Raw genomic sequence first — 22,717 nt, forward strand, 5'->3', positions numbered from 1 at the left:
AGATGTATTTTGGCCCTAAATCATTCAGTCTGTAGAGGTGTGGAGCGGCCTAACACCTTCATTTCTTCTTTAATATTGTGCTCACATGGTGCATTTTCATGTTAAACTAACTAACACAAAGACAAACCTCAGAGTAGTGTTCTGGAATTAGTCTCTGGATATCTGTGTATGGGAAGTACTTTTGTTATTTGTTTTTCCTGTAAAGCGCTTTGTAAGTTTGTTTTAAAAGAAGCTATATGAAGTTATTATTGTTCTTTTTTTCATTATTGTTATTAATATTCTTCTTCTTCTTAGAATTATTGTTATTAGTGATGTTTTTATTATCATTATTGTTATTGTATTGTGTTATTGTTGTTGTTCACAGGGAGGTGCAGACAGGCATATTAGCTGCTCTGCGCCTTCTTCACCACACGGGGGCGCTGGAGATCCACGAGGAACAGCTGAGGAACCAGTGTGTGTGAGACCGCTGAGATACTTCAGGGGATCATCACACGCAGGACACTCGGTGGAGCCCCACGTGTCGTCTGACAATGAAACAGAGATATTATTTGCAGGAAACTGTAGCTTACGTGTTCAAATAAGGATAACACTTAAACTCAGTCAGCAGTGAATGAAATCACTAGTTGGCCCCTTTTAGAACTGTTTTGCAGAATCTAAAAAATACACTTTCACCAGATCCTTTAAACAACGTTTACGTTACAACAGATAAAATCCACACTTTGCACAAAAATAATACATAAACAACCCCCGTGTAGCCCGGGGTGAAGGCCAGACAGCAGTTTGTTACAGCAGAGACTGTTTTAAGATTGAAAATAAAAGGGTCAAACAAACCAAATCTAAATCGTGTGTGAATCCCAAGTCGGTTTTTGTTTTGTGTCATGCAGCCTGCAGTGAATTGACTTTGACAATTACAATAACGGGATAATTGCAATCTGTCACCATACATTCCGTGTTAGCATATCACAAAATAACCAATCCGAGCCAATCACTCCACACACACCCTCACGTGTCCCTGATCTGCATAACACACACTACACCCCGCTTTGTAATTATAAATGAATTTCACGGTGCGAGGCTTTTAATGCAAATAATATGGATCTTTTTTTCTTTCCCCCTCTCTGACCCACACGACTGTGTGTGTGTGTGTGTGTGTGCGCGCGCGCGCGTGCGTGCGTGTGAGTGTGTGTATATGTTTGGATCAGGATCAGATTGCGGACAAGCTTTGTTTGACTAGCCTCCCCTCTCTAACGAGTTAATGGGATGGAAGTTATTTGCCACCCTGAGCTGACGATGCGAGGTCGAACAGAAGCGTTGAAAAAAGGCGTCAATAAATGTGCTGGAGACAAAGAAGTAAAATACACCCGAGCAGGACAAAGACAGACAGATGGAGACGGCAGGGGTAGCCTCGGTCTCCGTGTGTGTGTGTGTGTGTGTGTGTGTGTGTGTCGTGGTCTGGTCGGTGACAGGGACCCCATCAGTGCAGGATCAGAGTGGGGAAATTGGAGGACAATGTCGGGAGAGGGGGCGCGGGGGATAATTTAAACCGATTGGGGAGGCGGTGTGTCCCAGAGGTGCATAATTCACTCGTTCATTAACTAGACCAAACAAGAGCCAATATTAATTAACTCGTTCCTCGTGCCGAGGCGCCCCCGAGAAGCGCGTGCTTTGTTGTCGACTGGCCACAGCATGCAGCTCTTGGAAGCGGAGGCTTGAAAACAGCAGAGCTGTCGGGCCAGAGGGCGAAGGAGTGAGTCACACCTCCAAGTCACGTGTGCACGAGGGTAGATTTATTTTACAGTGGCTTTTGTAAAATAATTATATGTTTTACAATAATCATCAGAAAGTAACTTCTTAACACCTTTGAACTTAACTTATTCCAATTTTCTGCTACTGCGTTTTACTCTACTATGTATTTAAGAGTGCAACATCCAAAAGGGAGCATTTCGATTGCCTCTCAAAGGCTCTCAACATGGCAACCGAGGCTCGTAGCTAACGGTGCTAACATGAGCAAGAGGTCTGCAAACTAAATCTATCATAGAACTGTGCTGGGTAGAAGTACTAGAAATCTTCTTAATAGACATGAGAATCAGCTACATTTTGATATCATGTGTGAAAGTGTGATGAGTGATGCTGCCGGATCATTTCATCTAAAAGCTGGGTCAAATGTGAGCGGGGTTGGTCGGCACATTTGTCCATTAATTTAACTGTTACTGTACATTTTGGGGTATTTTGAGAGAATAAAAACAATTTTCATATTGTTAGTTAATTAATTAATATTAATTTGAATAGTCAGTGGCAAAAGTAAGACTCTTCTTATAAACTGCTTAAACCATGTTTTGTTTTATAAATGCTCAGATATTCACGTTCATGCGTTCTGGGTTATTGTTTGAATCAAATGTTCAAATTGTTTCTATTATTTGCCTCGTTTTTTGCAACTGTAGCATTTTAACATTTAATTCACAACATGACTTTAATCACAAATCACCACATTTTTTTAGAAAACATATGTTTACATCAAAACATATTTGTTCATAGCTGAGAGCTTATTAAACCTTTCATTTGCTGCTGAAGGACATTTTCTCTTAACAGAGTAGTTTTAAATGACTACTTGTACCTCAGCAACGATCTGAGTACTTCTTACACTATTACTACTCATGATAATGATAATAATGATAATACTCATCATCATCACTGATGGAAAGTAACTCAGTAAATTTACTGCTTAACTACTTCGAACGATTAGTTGTACTGAAGGCTGGATTATAGGAGGGGCCCCTAGGTGGACATGTTTTTGGTTATTTCATTAGAGTAGAGTTACTCCCAAAAACTACTTGAAGTTTAGGCCTGTGACATCATCAGCCGAACTGACACACCTGCTGTTCATTACCAGCTCCTGGTGATTATTTCAAAGTAAAACTAAGAACTTCAAACTGCAACAAACTTTTTACTTATCAGTGGATCTCCAGGTCATTTTATTAACTGTCACTTTTTTCGGGTAACGTGCATAATGTGTGCATTACCAAATCAAATGATCAGCTGATAAGATTCAATGGGTCATACTTTATCACCCGACCTTTAGGCCTCGTCTGGATCAAAATCTCGGCTCCAGAACTTCATTATTTCAGCTGATCTTGTGCTTACAGCAGCACAGATTTTCCTAAATTAGAGCTAAATATGTTTATGGAAAGTCAAATTTCTCCACAGCAAAAAGTAGCGTACGCACGGCCCAGATAGTCGGAGGACTGAGGGGTTAATGCAGAATGAGAGGCTCTGTTTCAGCACCAGCGGGTTATGTTTTACTTTAGTACGTCCATTTAGTTTTATTCTTCTACAAATTTTAGTACATTCATATTTGCTTACACATTACTCCATCAACAACAAAATAATTATAATAATGTATATTAATATAATACTTTGAAAGGCCCAATTGGTACTTTACTTTGTAGTAGTACTACTTTTACTTTCAGTAAAGGATCTTAGTACATCATATAATTATAATAATAACATTAATAACAACAACAGTAGCCTAATATTAGTAATAATAATATAACAATAACAAAGGAAAATTAAAAAAACATATAAAAAGTCATTCACTGTGATCCATTCTTAATGCTTTACTGAATGAAATGAAATGAATGAAAGTGTCACATGGACTCAGCCCCAGGGACTGGTCCCTCCCCTGTCCTCCACTGGGGGGCGCTCCTCCACTGAACCTCGCTCAGCTGTCAGGCCCTGCTAACTTTGATTAAGGTTTAAATTGGCTGAATTTAATGAACGTTGCCTAATTAGGCAGGATAACAGCTTTAATTGATAAGTAATTATCTGCCACAAATTGCTATTAATTCTCCGGCTCTGTCTTAAAGTGTACTGACTCTCCTCTCCCCCCCCTCCCTCCCTTCTCCCCTCCTCCCCTGCAACATTTTGTATTTATGTAAACAAGCAGTAGTAAACAATTAGGCATATGTTAGGATGGGATATTCCAGAGGGTATCATAAGGCGGCGCTTGGTGGACTGGCAGTTTATCTGAAATGAGTTCACTCACTGGCTGATATCTTTGAGCATTAATTGCTTAAACTGTCCTGTCATTTTGGCTGCGTGCCATCGCACGCTGTCATGACGAGAACAAAAAAGAAAAGGCTGTACGACTCTAAACGCGGTTGTTTGACTAATAGAGAGAACTGGACTTTAGTTGCAGAGTAAAAGAGAAAGGGCCTTATAGCAGGATCATTTTATTTCCTCCAGCAAACACAAAATTGAGGTTTAAGTGACTTTACACAGTTAAGTGGCTCCGTTTCATTATGTCAATTGAGTCTGTCTGTAGTTGTAACTTATACTAGAGCTTTAACTCTATGCACTTGAGAGTTCATCAGTGGATGAAGATGATATCAATGATTTCAAATATCAGACGTTAAAGTGCAATCTGTTAAGTCACTATCGATCGCTAAAGGAGGTAATGCAATGGTGATTGAGCCTACCGTCCACTGATGAAAGTATTGCAATATTTATATTGCATCATTACAATCTGTGGCGACATTCCTGAACAATACACTACGGTTTTTCTCCATTGTTAAGACACAAAAAACGGAACTATACACGCACACAATTCTGAAAACTTGAAGCTCGCGTGTCAACAAAAAGAATCCAGACTGTTAAACTCAAAGCACAACTCTGTTGTTTCCACTCAAATATAAACTAACGAACCAGGACCGAAAGAGGGTTCCTGTGCGTAGTTCATATCAGAGAGGATTTAAGAAACACCTTCAGACACATGAGAATCTATATAGAAAATCCCACAAATGTATTAATCTATCATACATGTAATGATGTCTGTTTGCAGTGACGAGCAGCACAATGTACACACTGAAAACTCTCATTTGGACTGGAACGCTTTACTCGTTTAGAAAACACTTACAGAGTTGGTAATATAAGCAACTGCTGAGGATTAGCAATATATATATTGTTAGTTTTACTGGCACCAACTCTTTGATCTGCTCATTAAATTATGGACAAACGATGATGAAGCTTTGTAAGGATGTCCAGAAAACTGATCTACTTAACTTTGTAGACTTTACATTTCTTTACCCAGTGTTATGTTCAATGCCTTGACAGGATATGGAGTATAGAAACATTAAGGATGTTTTTACACATCTCTTTCAGGAATAACTATGCATGAATCAACAGATCAGCTCGTACCTAGACTACCTCGTAGTAAATAGGATGAAGTGCAGACTGCACACAGCTGATCTATTGGTTTTCTCTTGATGAATGTGATCGTTATTGGCTGTTCTGGCTGAATATTCAGGGTCCTTTTGTAATCCAAATGTTATATGGACACACTTGGGACCTTATAGAGAAATAATTTGTATTAGGTTAAACATATTTAAATACAAAGTAAAACAAAATGGTGCTTGTACTGTAAATTGGAATTACAAGGGAGACATGGGGAAGGTTAGAAAACCAGGACCAAAGGAAACACCTTTGTTTCAAGCAGCATCACTACTTTCATTTCAGGCCACTCAGACTGAGCTTTTCATTAAAGTGATTTAAATGAGATGCGCGTGAACTTGCTTCCTAATTAAAACATCTTTCCTCGTTTACAGAGCGGCTTTAAGCTGAGCTCTTTGGGTGTGTGTGTGTGTGTGTGTGTGTGCGGTACTTTCTCCTCCTTCCTTCCACCCCTCCACCGTTTCACTCCCGGCAGATGGTTTTGTTGGGCTCCAGTAGCCAGCCAGTGGCCGAACAGGCTGATCCATTCTTCCTCTGTGCCCATCAGATCTGTGCATTTGTTTTAACCCCTCCCTTCCAAACACACACACACGTGCACACACACTTTCCAGATGATGAAGAGATGAGGAGAGCAGTATTGATTGGGCAGCTAAAATGTGTATGCAAATACTTAAGAGCCAGTGCGTGAAAAATTGGCATCACCATTTCTCAAATTATATCATTACTGTATTTTGAAAATGTTAATTTGCATAGCGGATTTCCCTGTGGGGTAGGGGGTTAATTAGGTCTATTTCCGTGCAGGCTTGTGCCAAGACAGCCAAGGGAAAAAAAGGGGGGTGGGGGTGGGCAGAAGAAAGCGAGAAAGAGGGAGAGTGAGGGGGAGATCCGGCTCGCTGATAACAATTAAAATGGCATTTTGGACTCTTTCAAGCATCGAACACTTTTGGCGTAATAAACACGTGCTAGAAAAACAGGTGATACGTTACTTTTAATTGAATTAGAAAGTTTGACGTTGTTGTAGTGTGTATATATATATATATATATATATATATATATATATATATATATATACATATATAGATATATATATATATACACACACACATATATATACACAGAATATTGGGAGAAAATTCAATTGTGATTGATTTGGAGTTAATTTCTTTTAATCACCTATATATATATATTATAAACATATATACACATATACAAATATATATCTATATATACAAATATACATATATACACAGATATATATATACAAACACAAATATACATATATACCTGTATATATGTATACCTGTATATATATATATATATATATATATATATATAATGTATATCTATAAAAGGTAATTTAAAGAAAATAACTCCAAATCAATCACAATCACAATCTTCTCCTGATATCCTGTCGAGGCACAATCACACTCATAATTAGATGGAGGAAAAGTTTATAATTGCGTGGAGAGAAGGAGCAAAAACACTCGCCTGGAAATGGGTTCTTTCCTTTTCTAAATTATCAAAGCTTCCATTATGTGTCAAGAAAAAGACTAAACATCAATACATTAAATCCCTCCACTTTTAATTGGAATGGCATCCTCTCCTGGTTTCAGACTGCACAAAGCGCACTGAAGGATCAAACAACGCCTCCCAACAATTAATTTAGATTAGACTCTTAATTATCGACCAATCGCCTAAATAATGACTGACCTCATTTCAAATAGTTAAAAATTAACTTGTACTCAGTAATTGAGTAATTAACTCTCCACTGCTTCACCTTAGTTTGCTAATTAAAAAATAAATATGACTTGATTCCTCCTCTCAAGAGGCATATTGAGGGTTTTGTAGAGATTTCTTTCCTTCCACTTAGTAACCTACATGGTCACAGTTTTATTTTTTCTGTAAAAAAAAGAAAGAGGTGCCTCGGGAGTTTCTTCTGAATATGACATAGTGTATCCATGTCCTCATGTGAATGTACCTGAAGGACCTACATTTGATTGTTGAGGGCATGTATCCCCGATGGGACAGGTTGCATCAGGTGAAGTACAGCAAGGTCTTTCAATGTTTATATGGAAACATTAAGCCAGTTTTCCAAAAGAGTCTGAAGTAAGCCTAAAAATAAACATCATAATCAAATAAATTCTAACCTAAACCTAAATACTCACAAACCTTGTCTCAAATTAACCTTGGTTAGAAATATATTTTGAGAGTTTATTTGCTCATGTGCGGTCACAAGTGTATAGCTTTGATTGTAAAACTCACCCCTCCCTTAGTTCCCAAAGATCAGGTGCTTTCGAGCAAAGATTAAAACCCCAAACTGCTCCTGTGGAGCCGCACAGTGGCCAACAGTGTGAGGCTGAACTGAATTACCCATTGCAACCTGTGTGTCTGTGGCCTATCCTGGTAAATGACAAGAGTCGACAGCCAAGCAGCTCTGTGAGGCAACGCTAACATGCCAATGTTAAGCTGATTTGCACTCAACGCAAAAGTACAGCCGAGTCAGAACGTCAAGTATCAGCCCAGTATCACGGCAGGTCGTGAAATTCATCACAAAATACAATCTATTAGTTTCATGTTAACGGACACGAATTGTCAGTTTTCTTTCGTGGTGCTCAGGACAAAAATAATGCCAATGGAAAGTCAATTGGGACCCTTTCTTTCTTGGTGGACACACAAAGTAAAGGTATCCATGTGACAAAGTACAGAATTTTTTCATAATAAAGAATGAACACTTTCTGGAAGATCGATGGGTCCAATACAGGATATTTAACCACAAGTCAGCTTCTTTTCGTGAGTTTTCCAAAACCTAATAACGTGTTTTTGTTGCCTAAACCCAACTGTACGTAGTTATTTTAAGCCCAACCAACGTAACCTAACCTAACTTTTGTTGTTAATGTAATTTCGTCCCCCATAAAAGTTGTTCCAAGTGACACGAAAAATAGGTACAATTCGCGTCCCTGTACACAAAACCAATACATCGCATTTTCGTGACGATTTCACGAACTGCTGTGAGACTGTGTTGCAAGTATTTGGTCTCGGACAACGTTTCATTTTGGCCTGATGATGGCGCTGCATGGAAAGTTAAGGGATCACAAGTTATATATACGGTACATCCTATCAGGAGCATTTCTGGATCTAGCTTATGCAGTAGTAGCTGTTTGCTGATGCAGTGGTGGTTTATTGATAAGAATACTGTAAAAGTTTCTATCTTAGTTTGTTTCAAACTTCCCCTCAATATGCAATACAAACCTGAGAGAGATGTGGTTTACGTTCAGTGAGGTTAGAGGTTAAACACTTCTGAAGGGTGAAGTTTAAGTACCGGTTTTCGGATCAGTATTCACTTCAGCCTCACAGTGGATGAAGTCAAGGACAAACAACTAAATAATAATTTATTTGAATATAAAAATGCAACGCACAGAGCAAATGATGGTGAATATGTTACGTGGTTCAATAACGAGTATAACGAGCGAGAAAGTCCACTATGGGCGGATGGTGGGAGTGGCGGTGGGTGGGTCACACAAACACAGGACTTTCACTCAGGAGACCGCTGGGGTGTCCCTTGTGAACCACAAACATAAACGTTTGCTCAACGTACCCTGATTAAACGGTTCGTATGATATCTTACGAAAAGTTACTGCTTATCGTGTGTTTTCTTTCGAAAGACAGGAGTCAATTTCTGCTCCTGGCATCTGTACGCTCTTTTTAAAATAAACTTCCTTTTTCACAGGATAAATCTCGTTAGGTTTCGTAAAAGATCGTTGTTTGGGATACGCAAGTTGCGTTACAAATAAACTAATATTGACGTCTCGTTTCACATGTGGAACAAACAGCGGTCTCCTGGCGGAAAGTTTGTTGGACCCATCCACCTCAACCTCCCGCAAAATAATTTTGTGGGATATCTACTTATTACGGCGTATTATTTTTCGTAGGTATAGCTACGAATGCAGGATGAGACCAGCCTGGTTTACTTTATGCTTGTATATACACAGCCTAACGTTACGTAAGAAAGTCCGTTAAGGGCGGTTATTTATTTTACAGTATAGTTACATTGTTACGGTTGTAACGCTACGTTATTATGTTATTTAATTTAAACCATGATGTATTTTTAACCAGGTAGTTTTGCTGCCAATCGTTTCACAACGTTTACCACGGTTTCAGCAAGAATGATGCGAGGCTGATATAAAAAGTATTTGTGAAACGTCGACATTCAGAGTATCCGGGGTTTGCAGAAACAAACAATGTCGACATTGTTTCGGGGACTGGGTTGGGTCACAGGTCACTGCGTGTCCTGGATGGAGCTGGTGGTCAAATAAGGAAAAAGTGAACTTGACAACTCTAATCCTGTCCCTGTCTTAACCCCACTTGTCAAATATCACAAGAACAAAGTGCATCTTTCCAAAACATTCAACATTTCTACTGTCATTGTGATGAGATGCAGCCAGTTCAGCACGTCCAAACGTCAACCAGGAGCGCCCCCTTCAGGTTGTTTTAATCACTGGATACACAGCACAGGGTTTTTTTGTGTTGCATTACTCTGAGCTCAAGTATTGTGAACAACATATAGCTGGGACAGACTTCAGAGCGGTGTGGGTTTGGTTGTCTTGTCTGCACAGAGAGATGAGAGAGGGGAGGAAGGCTGGAGGCAAGGCAAGCCGAACCCTGGCTTGTGTGCGTGTCGCCCATCTTATTATCAAATTAATTAAAGCGAACATCTGACAATGTCAATCGTGCCCGACGAAAAAAGGAGGAGGAAGGAAGAAAAGCGAATTTAAATGCTGCGGTCTCCCAGGACCTCATGTCAAGGGCTGCTTTTCATCGAGCGCTGCATGCGTTTGGCTCGCACAGCCACTGGGAAAGTGGAGGGGGGTTAACAAAAAAAAAAGGAGCTTTTATAAGCAAATGACAAGAAGGCGTTGGATTTTGATGTTGAAAAATGGCAGCATGAAAATAAATACACATCAGAAAGAGCGGCGAAGAAATAAAAAAGGGAATGGAGAGAGCCAATGAGAGAGATAGAGACGGGGGTGACATGAAAAGCCCCTCTCAAGCCGTTCAAAGTTGCTCTCAGATTGGGGGGGGGGGGGGGGGTTATAACCACCCGACGACCAGCCAACATTAAAGAGTCCATTTAAAAACTAGACATTGAAATGCAGAAAGCCTGCTCGCTTGTGGACTCGGGGTCAAGTAACGGAGGGATTATATGGTTCTTCATAATAATATTAATTAAACAATTTACATGCTAATAAGGTAACAATTATCGGAGCTTCTGGTGAAAGATTCAGGTTATTACAACACGCCAATCCCAGGGCTACGGGTCACCGGCAGAACAGCAGAGAGAAATCTCAACTCAAATTAACATTCTGTCAGCTCCAGAAATTGGATAAATAAAGTCGAATTAATTCACAGTAATGGAAGAGGGAGGGGGGAGGCACTTATTCAACCAGCTCTGATTACCATTCAGTATTCACCAGCACGCGGGTGGCTTTCTGTCAAGAAATTTAACACAAAATGAAGCAGTCACCGCCTCGGGCAAGATTTGGCCCCTGCGACACCGCTTACAATTTATATGTATAATCTCCCCCCCCCCCCCCCCCCCTCTCTCTGTCTCTCTCTCTGTCTCTTCAACTCTCCCTCCCTCCCTCCCTCCATCGCTTACCCAAAGATGTCCACCTGGACACCCAGTTGCTCCTGGCCTGCGCCGTGATTGTAAATTTCCAAACCTTTCATTTTCCAACGCACACTTCAATTTGAGCACCATTTCCCCCGCATTAGGCAAGACTCTTAACTCGATAGGATAACTTGATTGCAGTAACCTTCTCTTTCTTTCTTTCTTTCTTTCTTTCTTTTTCCTCAAGACAGACACGACATATTGCTAAACATTTCATATTCATTCAATGTTCATTGTATAAAATAAAAAGCTTAAAATTATATTTTGGAGGAGAAGCAACTAAATTTCACTTTGTCATTTTATGGTATTAGGAATTCTTCAGTTTGGTTTTTAGTCACGCTAGCCGTGCACCTCAACATTTTATACAGACATTCATGGTCTCCAGAGGATAAATCCTAATGACTTTGGTGATTCCCCGCTTTTCCTGTGACTTTTGTGGTTTTGAGTGTAATGTCTCAACAACTATCGGATGGATTGCCATGAAATTCATGTCCCCCGCAGGATGAACTGGAGTCCACCAGTCCTTCGCCACCTCACCTACGTGTCTGCATCCTGCGGTTACACATAACACCCTTCTCTGTGTAGGCCTTCTGGGGCCGTTATCGCGTATCTTTAGAGAAACAGAATTCCAGCATAAGAATCCAGAGCTGCAGTAGCATCTCTGTTAGCTTGTAGTTGGGTACATTGGTGCTTTGAGCTAAGCAACCCTTCATGCTAACATGCTAATGTTTAGCAGGGAAAATTTTTTACCATTTTCACCATGTAAGTTAGGCGTGTCTGCTAAAAAAAGTCAATCATTTTGCAGGTATTTGGTGACAAACTAAAGTATTGGGTAGATTAAATATTTGACCTGATGATGGTGCTATGAAAAGTCAGGGGATCACCAGAGTTAATGCATTTATGTCAGGAGGGCGGTTGGAAACGTGGACGAAAACAAAGGTAAATGTGCTAAATACAAAATAAAACACAAAACCGAGTGACACATGAAGTTCTATCCAGTGAGATCTTTATTAGCATGAGAAGAGGAGCAGTAATTCAGTAACTCAGTAGTGTCTTTGGGTTTTCCCCATAGCGAGCACCCACAGATGACAGTCCTCTATTACATGTGATTTTTGTGGCGTTTCTGAGAGATTATTATGGAGAATACTTTTTTTTTACGAGAGGGTCCGTTTCACGAGCCAGAACAGCAAAAGATGTCCAAAGAAAGAAGTCCAATTTCATGCTTGTTCTGCTCGCCGTTCTGACCAACGGGCTGCACGCGATGACGGTTGATGGCGGTGGTTGAAACGGTTTCTTATGGTGGAGCAATAATAGCGTTTGACGTAATACCACCGGGGCCCAATAACTCCAGTAGCAGTGCTTGTGTTTTGCTACTGCGATCCGCTAGCCATGACACCCCGTGCCATTTAAGGCTTTGTGTCCATTGTGGTTTTATTCAAAGGAGATCACTGTTCAAAGAAGAAGAGAAACACTTAGAGGAACGCAAACCGGAGTTCAAATGTCGTCAATCGCAAGTGCCACTAACAGAAGGTGACAAACTGAGAAAAGGATCGGCTAACAACATAGAAACCCCACCAGGTGCAACTCTTTGTGGAACTTATTTCTGTCCTATTTATTTTATAGCATCCATGTTTGACATAATTTGATTCATAACATTAGTAATCCTGATCTGGTGTTGACATTTTTGTTTGAAATGGATAAAAAAGTTACAACTTTATCAAAGAAGTTATGTGGCGTAAGCCTGAGTTGTTTTAGCAACTGTGGTCCAAGCTGTTTTTATGCACTGAAATACTGACCATATGTAGGTGTAGAGGGAATACCAGGAGAATAAGCACGCAATTACGGTGTGAATTTATATGTAAATATAGTACGTGTCAATATGATGGAGTTATTATTCACGGCTGAATTATAGTTAATGTAAAACAAGTCATCATCTGCGTTTTTAACAGATCAAACACTGGGCCCCAGGATTCTCTGCAACAATTACTTTTAATCCTAAATGAGTTGTTTTTTTGATCTTTAATTATTTCTTTCTTGGAAAATTCCTGATTCACTGTAAAAAAAATAAATGCATAAAACTATTAATGAAGTTGTTGTAGGTGGAATCGCTTGTGTATCATAATGGATACACATTTATTCATCATCATGTAATACATTTATATACTGTATGTAAAGATTTTAAGTCAAGTTGCACTACTGAGAGAGAGCAGTAACAACTGAGACTCATGTAGAATCTGTAGGTGCTCTGGTTTCTGTTTGATGTCATAGTATTGACCAATCACGTTCAAGCAGACTTTGGTTGCATGCAGGTAAACAATCCGTGCATTGGCCCGAAAAGCAACCTGGGAACCCCCCCCCCAGCTATCGTCTGACGATGATTTTACTCTTCATTGTTTTAAAATTAGCTTGTCAACCAGCTTCTTTTGAAACAATCTGGATGGACTATGGCGGCAACCTCCGGTTCTGCCGAGTGAATCCGATGCAGAAGTGTCTTAAACTCACATTCTCTCTACTGACCAGCAGGGGGCGACTCCTCTGGTTGTAAAAAGACGTCAGATTGTATGGAAGTCTATGAGAAAATGACCCACACATGAAGCACACACATTGTGGGCTGGTCAACTGTTTATATAAAGAAGCCAAAAAGACTTCCACTTAGGGAGCTTAGCTTCTCCTCCTGTTCTTTTCTCACTGCCGATGTGCTCAGCTTGGCAGTCTTGACAGGTTTTGCTCCTAAACTAGCTACCGGAGGCCTATATAGTCTGATCCCATGCTCAAATAGAGACTTGACAACATTGGACAACATCAACATACATATTACCCAGCAATCACCGCTGCATGTATGACACTAACATAATTAAGATATTCATTTCATCAAATAGTTTATTTTTTTATAATGTATTCATTGTTATTGTAATTTGTGTAGAATAAGAATATAATGATATGAATTTTACTTTCATTTTCTATTTTTGTGTATTTATTTCTGGGCCACCCGCCCACAGCCAATGTCTATGTTTACGCCCCTGTAACTGAATTTAAAAGTTGATATTGACCTCAGAAACTGCAGTAGCTGTTGTAGAGTTTATTGTGCTTTTTCTTTTCTGTTTTTTAAAGTGCTGTATTATGGATATTAGGCTGATTAAACCTCAAAACATTCTAAATGCAGTAGTTGCAAAGGATTCCTACCCAAGCAGTAGACTGCAAAAAACAAAACAAACACCTTCCTGTAACGACATGCAGCCTGCACAGTGGACGTCGAGTGGAGCTGCAATGTGCGGATATTGGATTCTTGGAAACGCCACATCATGTAGGCTACAACCCACTTTGTTCGTCGTTTACAACTAAACATCAGTGTAAGCTGTTCAGGTGAAAAATCGAGATAATGATGCGGAGTTAGTGTGTGTGTGTATGTGTGTGTGAGGGGGGCGGGGGGGTTCTGGGAGATGGAGAGAGGCTTGTAGTTTAAAATGCGATGTGACAGCTCAGGAAAAAGGGGGGGGTGATAAAGGCGCTGTTATTGGATCAATCTGGCCCTGAATGCCCCTGTAAAACACTTACACACACACACACACACACAGAATGCAAACGCGCGCACGCGCACAAGTGAGAAGAGACGAAAGCGTGGAGAAGGGAAAGATTCATTGCTTCCTAAAGTTAGACGAAAACGTGTTTTCTCATGATAAATATACGTAAATGTCGGTTGTATTTCCTGAGAATTTAATGGAGACGGCCTATCAATCACGTGGCTATTTGCACGCGCCGGCTTAGCGTCGTCCTCATTGTTTTGACAGGGCTGAATTAAAGGACCGCGCCAGGTGTAATTAGCGATCGATCCACGAAAGTAAAAAAAACAAAAAAACGCTCTCTCTCTCTCTCTCTCTCTCTCTCTCTTTTCCGCGTGCTCTGCCTTCCTTTACACCATTAACCGCGTCTCTGACGTCACAGGGCGATTAACGTTTCTTATTGGTCCCGCGAGCAGATGGAGGAGTCCTAATGAGCTGGCTGGCGGAGAGAAAAAGCAGGGTTGACATCTCGGTCGGATCGTAAACGTGAAACAGGCTGTAGCCTACCTCGTATAGCCCGGTCCTCCGCCGCTCCTCTACAGACCGCGTACCGTGGCCGCGGGAAACGGGTCCGTGCAGCCTGGGTTCCCCCTTCTCTCCCCCGCTCCTCCTTCATCTCTCCTTCCTCCTCGCAGCAGCTTCTTCCTCCTCTCCCTGACTTTTTGTTTTTTCGACTGCATGTTCAGCCACACTGCCTCCCTCTGCATCTTCACTTCGGCCCCGCCGCAGCCCGGGCGAGCATGGACAGTCGGGTACTCGAGCATCCTCACGCCCAGTTCGCAGGCTCCTTGGGCGGGCTGGTGGGCTTCCCGTACGGGCTCAGTCCCCATCACCATCACCACCACCACCACCTCTACGAGCTCGCCAACGGACACCAGCTGCAGTCTGCGGCCGCCGCCTCCTTCTCTATAGACGGATTACTTAACGGCTCCTGCTCGGCCTCGGTGGTCAGCTCTAACTCGCTGCTGTCGCCCGACAGCCAGTTTAAACTCTCAGGTAGGCCTGGTTCTTTTTGTCTCACGTCTCATTGAAGAGAGCTGTGTGGAAACAAAGCAACGTAGACCTTGTAGGAAGTGCAATGAATCCAAGTGACATGTTTTATGGCCAAATAAGAGGATAATGGACTTTTAGGCTAAATGAAACATGTTTTTAGTCCGCAGGGGCAGATTTTCTACTAGAAAGTTAGTCTGCAGAGAAAACCATGTTGCTTAAAAGTTCTGGAGCTTAGTCAATTTAAAAAAATAAATGAAAAAAGTTCATGTTTAGGCTAATTTTGAATACGTTCACTATACAAATGGCAATAGAGGTTAAACTAAAGGCAACAATTTCTAATTAAACTCGATGGTATTGATATTGACTGCGGATTCCTGAGTGTTACATGGTAAAAACTGGAATTTTAAAATCTCAAAAATAGCATTAAAGTGTGTTTCTTTTAGGCCCACGGTTTGTGACATGACTTATCAGAGTTCAACATTTAGAACAGGTTCGACAGCGGTCACACTGAACTTTACACTAAACTGATGCCTTACAAGCAAACCGTGCCATGACAGTCCTCTCTCTCTCCTCTCTCTCTCTCTCACTCACTCACTCACTCACACACACACACACACACACACACACTCACAAACACACGCTTGTACAAACACACACACGTCGACCCCTGCAGATTCTGGGGACCCGGATAAGGACAGTCCCGGTTGTAAAAGGAGACGCACGCGGACGAATTTCACCGGGTGGCAGCTGGAGGAGCTCGAGAAGGCTTTCAACGAGAGTCACTATCCGGATGTGTTCATGCGGGAGGCGCTCGCGCTCAGGCTTGACCTCGTGGAATCCAGGGTTCAGGTAAAGACACAAAGAAATGAGTCAAATGTTCTGGGAGGCAATTATTCATTCGTTTTGTTGAGTGGAGGGAAAACAGATATAGTTTCTACTTCAGACGTTTTAATGCATTTAATTTGGATACTTCCATGTCGAAATCTACAAAAGGTTATTTAAAAAAGACGTCAGATGGCTGTTTGTTTTGTGAAGGCGTACTCCACACACAGATAGCTATTTGTCAATTATCAAAGCATCAATAAAGGGTCTCTTTTGAATTATGCATGGGGGCCACCTATTGATTTATGGGTTAATAAAAACAAGGCCATTTACTGAGCAAACCAAGGGGTGAAAATGGTAATTAGAATTCTTCCTTTACATTCAGTTATATATCAAATGATTTAGCTTAATATCTGATTAATCAGCAATTTATTCTCAATTCCACCCTTATTTGTAATCTTTATACATGCACGTTTAGGTTGTTCAATTTAAAGTTTAAGATAATGCAATACATTAATTATATCCTTTTATTATTACTATTATCATTATTATCATTACTAATATCATTATTATCATTACTATTATTTAAAAATACATATTTTTTGGTATTGACAAAATACACAAAATGATAGTAAAAGTATGTACAATATTTTAAGATTAGCCTATATTTACACTTTTTACACATCAATTAACAAATAATAATAGTACAAATATGATTGTTTAAATAATAATGAATATTATATTATAATAGTAATATTGTTGTGATTAGTGATGCTAAAAAGCTGAAAAAAATTATTACAATTTAACAAAATGCAAGACCTTATGATAACTTTTTTTTATTAAAGGATCAAAATACATGTAATTTTGTTAAAGATGATGCAACCATCTTTCACATTCCACCATGATATTTAATCTGATAATAATAGCTTAATAGCATCATAATAATAATGATAATAATACAAGAAAGACATACAGGTTTAACACGTAGCCTGTTATTTGCTCAGCATGTAGAAACTGTGCATCCATGTATGATGTTCTATGTCATTTAACGTATATTCATGTATTTCTGAGCCACATACAATTCGCATGCACGAGCAAAAAGCGGGACGGAAGCAGAGCTCCCGGTTGCTGCATGTTGTTTTGGGGGATTTCGCTCCTAAACCTCAGATTATTGTTCCCCCAAGCTGCTTAGCGCGCCTTTATCACCAGGTTTGCGGGGGAAAGATATAACCAACATTAACAATTCATAAGAAGCGCCATTGTCGCACAGGATGTCGGTGTCCCGTCCTTATTATGCAACGTTTCGCGGATCGTTCTCCCGCATGCTAAACTCCTGGCTGTTATCAGCGCCGAACATGCGGCCCTGAGCGCGCCCAGAGGCCCGGCAGCGAGGGGGCTCTCGGGGCGGGTGGAGGTTCCGTCTCTTGGCGCGGCGCGGCGCGGTGCGGTGCGGAGGAGAGCCGGAGTGTTGAAGCCCCGTATGAGCGGAGGGCTGCGCGCGAGGGAACATACAGAGACCGATGGCTGATTTCGCTACGGTACAATTAGATGTAAATTGGCGGAGTTACCCATTACGCAGACTCACTGGTAATTAACAGCGGCACATCTGTGTGCATCTGCTGGTCCACCGCTGAGACCCAAAGTAACCCAACGCAGGCTTCTCCTCACACCTTCAAGGCTGCAGTAAACTAAGACACTGATCGGCAGGCGGCAGTGATCTCACTTGTCTCAGGGCTTTTGTGGAATTTGTTTGGATTTGTAGGCAATCTGGTTTTGTCCTTACCATCTGATAAGCGCTCTGACACTGATTTATCACCACTGCTGTGGCAGGTGTGAGGTCTGTTGTTGTCTAAACACACACACACACACACACACACACACACACACACACACACACACACACACACCAGAAGTGACATTTTGCTGCATTCATTTTTATTGGAGGGGGATACATTATTAAGAACAATTTAATCCAAGAAAATAACCCCAAATACACAAACTCGTCCTCGTAAATGACAGATAATTTGGGATGCAGCTGGCAGAAAGTGAACATTTTGGTGTCCGTACAGGAAGTGTTTATTGCAGGGATGTGTTGCATCAGATTGTGGAGGTGTTTATGTTAGTGGTATATGCATGATGTAGTTTTACAAGTCCAGCCTCAAAGAAATGAATGCGCTGTTTTATAAAGACTTGCACAGTATTGTTGGCCCACACTTGTGTTTATTGTTGATTCACTAGGATTGTTTAGTCTGTAAATCCACAGAGCCCAAAAGTTGTTTTCAATTTGCCTTTTCTTGTCCAACCAACAGTCCAAAACACAAAGATATTTAATTTACAAAAATACATGAATACAAATCCATCCAAAAACCATGAAGCAAAAATAAGCAAATGTCTGGCATTTTTAAATGACTTAAATGAATATTTGCTGATCAAAATTGTTGACAATGAATTATCTGGTATAATAATCCATTCATTTTAGCACCAACCCCAACAAAACTGCAAAACCAAATTGATATGAATATTCTGAACCAATAAATAAATGGTGTTTTGACAGATGATGACATGGAAAGAAACTACTTTCAAACTATAATCATGGCACGTGTCAATTTTCCACCTGTGTGTGTGTGTGTGTGTGTGTGTGTGTGTGTGTGTGTGTACGTGTGCACAGGTTTGGTTCCAAAACCGACGTGCGAAGTGGAGAAAGAAGGAGAACACGAAGAAAGGGCCGGGGCGGCCTGCTCACAACTCCCACCCGACCACGTGCAGCGGCGAGCCCATGGACCCCGAGGAGATCGCACGCCGGGACCAAGAGCGGGCCGAGAAGAAGAAACGGAAGCAGGAGAGGAAGCTGCTGAAGTCCCAGAACAAACTCCTCGCGGGCGACAACTTCCACACGCCCGGCGGCTCAGACAGCGACAGCGGGGTCTCCCAGTTCACCGACAGTGAGCAGCAGTCGTCGAGCGTCGGCAGGACTATTCACATTGAACTGCCAGCAACAAAGGGTGCTGGGGGACACCACACCGAATCCAGCTGTGACCAAACACGACACGACTTCAACCAACTGCAAAACCAGCAAAACCAAAGAACGGTGGGAGAACCGGAGCAGGTCTCTCCATGCAGCACGCACAGCTCCAGTCCTGGAGGCCCGAGGTCCTCCGCCCTGCAGAAGCGCAACCCTTTCAGCGTGGAGAGCCTCCTCTCCGACGCCACGCCTCGACGGAAACCTCAGCTGGACTTCCCCTCGTTGCCCAGTCAGAGGACACTGGTGGGTAAAGGTCACTTCTTGCTTTACCCGATTACCCATCAGCCCTTGGGCTTTCTCGTGCCCCAAACGGCCCTGAAGGCCTCACCGTGTCAGGACAGCATTCACAGGCTCAGCCTGGGACAGAGGTGCGTGGCGAGCGAAGGGAGCCCCGCTCCCTCCGACCTATCCGGCTTTGTCGCCAAGCCTCTGACCTCGGACCGCGTGGAGCATCACCACGATCACATTAGCAATAGGGCGGACGGAGACACAGACATGGAGGAGTGTGGCGGCGACCGCAGCAATGGAAGACTGCCCGGTTCTCCCCCACCAAACGGGCTGAGCTCCGCGCAGTCCGGCGACAGTGGCGACGAGAGGAGTTTGAAAGTTCCGACGGAAGCAGCGACAGCCGACGAGCTGTGCGCTGAAGGGACGGGTGCGAGAGAGGAGCGAGCGTCTCCGGACCCCTGCGAGTGTCTCGAGGCAAACACAGACTGTCAAGAAACACCCGGAACAGATGGAGAGGATGTCGATATGGACTAACACTTGCGAGGAGCAAACATAAACAAAGGACCAGGAACACCGCTCAGACTATTCAAACATTCCCAAAGCTCTGCTGAGACACTCGAAAAAACATATCAGGAATCAGGAGACTTTAATTCTCATCTATTTTTTAATCATAATGTGTGACCAATCCAGATGCCCCCCCCTCCTCCCCCCCAAAAAAGCTGCGGCTGTCCCTCCCATTCAGGCTTTAGGGCCTAAACACCTAGAAGCAGGTTCTTTCTCTCTGTTTTTGGTGACCAACTTGTAACAAAAAAACTCGGCCACAATAAACACCGTTACACACAACAAAGATCCTCAGATATTGTATAAACGAGAAAATGATATTTATATGTGAACATTTTGATAAATAAAGTTATTGTTTAATTGAATCACTGTCTTTCTAGGGCCCTGTTGAGGGGGGGGGGGGTGCTGTGTGGCGGAACCTTGGATCATGTGGATGGAGCTTTGTCATGTTACAGCAGATAAATCCTCTTTTTTTTCTCTGTGTAGTGAGCCAGAGCTGGGCCTCAAGTCCGTCTGGCTGTTTGTATTTATTGCTTTAACAAATTTATTCATTTGAAAGGCCGAGCTGGAATGAGGTTAGTGGCCGCGGGCTATAGGACCCTGCGCCTCCTGCTGAGTTTTGATATGAAAGTAATTATTTTCCCACTGGCTGCCACGGGTCTCGAGGCAGTGTTTTTTTTTTTTTTTTTTCTTCCTCCTTTCAGCCCAAAGGGTTATTAGACATTACCGATTTCTAGTGATACGGAATCACATAAACTTCCTACAATAATAGAATTAGCATGAAAGGCAGGGGTGTCAAATTGAAATGGGAAAATAATAGCCGCGCCAGCTGCATCGTGTGTGTGTGTGTGTGTTTGTGTGCGTGTGTGCGCATAGTCTATTGAGCGCGAGGAGGAGGAGGAGATGGCGGTAGATTCGTGGGGCGGAATTTTCATGAGCTGCCGCGGTTGTCAGACGGCCCTTGTAGTCGGCTATATTAAGATAGATGTTCGATGATATCCCTCATTGTTCTGTCGCTTATATTGATGTTGCTGCGTTATCGCCCTATTGATCATGTGTCGCACATAATAGGACAGGCGCGCGCCCGCCTGCCTGCGCCTTTTTACAAAAGCGCCGGGGCCCCCTCGTCATTTGTTCTAATAGGACTGCGAGTCCCTCGGGGGGAGACAGATAAAGATATAGGAGAGGGAAGGAGGGGGGGTGATGTGCCAGGCTTGCATTAATATTATTTGACCAATTGTTGGCTGAGCTAAAAAAAAAAAAAAAGTAAGAAAGAAAGTGAAGAATGGCTGAATTAAAAGATGTTGTGGGACAGAAGAGGAGACGGATTCTCCTTAACGTGCAGGTGTGTGTGTGTGTGTGTGTGTGTGTGCCGACGTGCGCACACGCGCCCGTTAGGGAAAATAGTGTGTTTAGCTTATGAAGTGTAAACGCCACCAATTCCCTGGGAACTGAAATCCCAATTATTAAAACCATTAATTCTGGCGAGCCGGTGCGCGGAGGAGGCGCGTTGACAGCCCGGCTAAATATCCCTGATCCCTCCCGGTCACCTCGCCTTTATTTGCAAATAAATTGAGGGGGTTCCGAGGGACAGAGCTTTACTTTGCAGCGCCGACCTAAAATGAATTTCCGTGCCTGAGTCCCTTTAATAATATTTACATAATTTTCGCTCAGTGACTCTGCTATTTGCGCTGTAGGAAGCGGGGGGCTTATAGGAAAATAATTAGACAAGAGGACGAGGAGGGAGCGAGAGTGAAAAACAGCAGGAGGAGGATGGGTTAAGACCGGAGCTGAACACTAAATTCCCAGACAGCTAAAATCAATGAAAGTAATAACCCTATTATTTAATTCATAAGGACATTATTTCCCCACAAGGCCTCGGGAAACGTCCCCTTCGACCGAAACAATCACATTAAATCGTTCATTCCGCGTGCGCGGTGTGAAATTTCTACTTTTATTCTGTCTTTCTTTCTTTTTTTCCCTTTTTTTTTGGAGGGAGGAAACGCTTTTATTATAATCGTTTGGCTTCAAGAGTGTGATTAATTAGAAAATATAGGTCTGATCTCCCTTCAGCAAGGCCTTTATAGTGTGTTTGTGCTGTGAGTGCACGTGTGGAGACAACGAGCGCATAAAGTGCGCCCTTGTTGTAGATTATGGGCCCTTTTTTCAAAATGAATGAACTGAAAAATAGGGTTATGATTTTACTTTGGACATGGGCCTCCATATCATCAGAGGCAACATACAGCCCATCTAAGTATCTCACTACATCTGCTGTATGTTCATTTGGACCTGTGGCTTTAATTAAAGGCCTCACAATCAGGGACGTGCAATAAATCTGGAGGCGAAATGCCTTTTAGAAGTAGAACTCGAACAGATTATGGTGCAAATCCGCTGTAGAAACAGCTTTGGTTTAGCGCGTTGGATGCTCTTTTCGTGTAAAGGAAAAACATGTCTGCATGTAACAAGACACATTCTTACTTTTTCTGTCCATTTTGGGAAGAAAAGGCCTGTGTGTCCGACCAGAAACATGATCAATCAGACTATAACTTCTATCCACCTATCTATCTGCTATGGCATCTATGGGGGGGGGGAGAGAGAGAGAGACAGACAGACAGACAGAGAGAGACAGATAGAGAG

The 22,717-nt window shown here is 42.1% G+C and overlaps 1 protein-coding gene across 1 annotated transcript; it reads left to right on the forward strand.

The window, feature by feature from the left end:
* Positions 1-14,844: 14,844 nt before the first annotated feature.
* LOC116392188 (homeobox protein unc-4 homolog) lies at positions 14,845-22,661 on the forward strand. The gene is made up of 3 exons (XM_031863400.1): positions 14,845-15,450; positions 16,121-16,296; positions 18,938-22,661. Exons 1-3 carry the CDS (start codon positions 15,195-15,197, stop codon positions 20,051-20,053), a joined length of 1,548 nt encoding a protein of 515 aa, XP_031719260.1. The 5' UTR covers positions 14,845-15,194; the 3' UTR covers positions 20,054-22,661.
* The last annotated feature ends 56 nt before the right edge of the window (positions 22,662-22,717 follow it).

The sequence above is a fragment of the Anarrhichthys ocellatus genome, unplaced genomic scaffold (assembly GCF_004355925.1).
Source record: "Anarrhichthys ocellatus isolate YVR2014 unplaced genomic scaffold, GSC_Weel_1.0 scaffold28, whole genome shotgun sequence".
Classification (NCBI taxonomy): domain Eukaryota; kingdom Metazoa; phylum Chordata; class Actinopteri; order Perciformes; family Anarhichadidae; genus Anarrhichthys; species Anarrhichthys ocellatus.

Bases quoted from the DNA above. Each gene is read 5' to 3' on its own strand.
- LOC116392188 (XM_031863400.1), top strand. From the start codon at position 15,195: ATGGACAGTCGGGTACTCGAGCATCCTCACGCCCAGTTCGCAGGCTCC. The intron at 15,451-16,120 runs GTAGGCCTGGTT...CGACCCCTGCAG, and splicing joins CAGCCAGTTTAAACTCTCAG to ATTCTGGGGACCCGGATAAG. The intron at 16,297-18,937 runs GTAAAGACACAA...ACGTGTGCACAG, and splicing joins TCGTGGAATCCAGGGTTCAG to GTTTGGTTCCAAAACCGACG.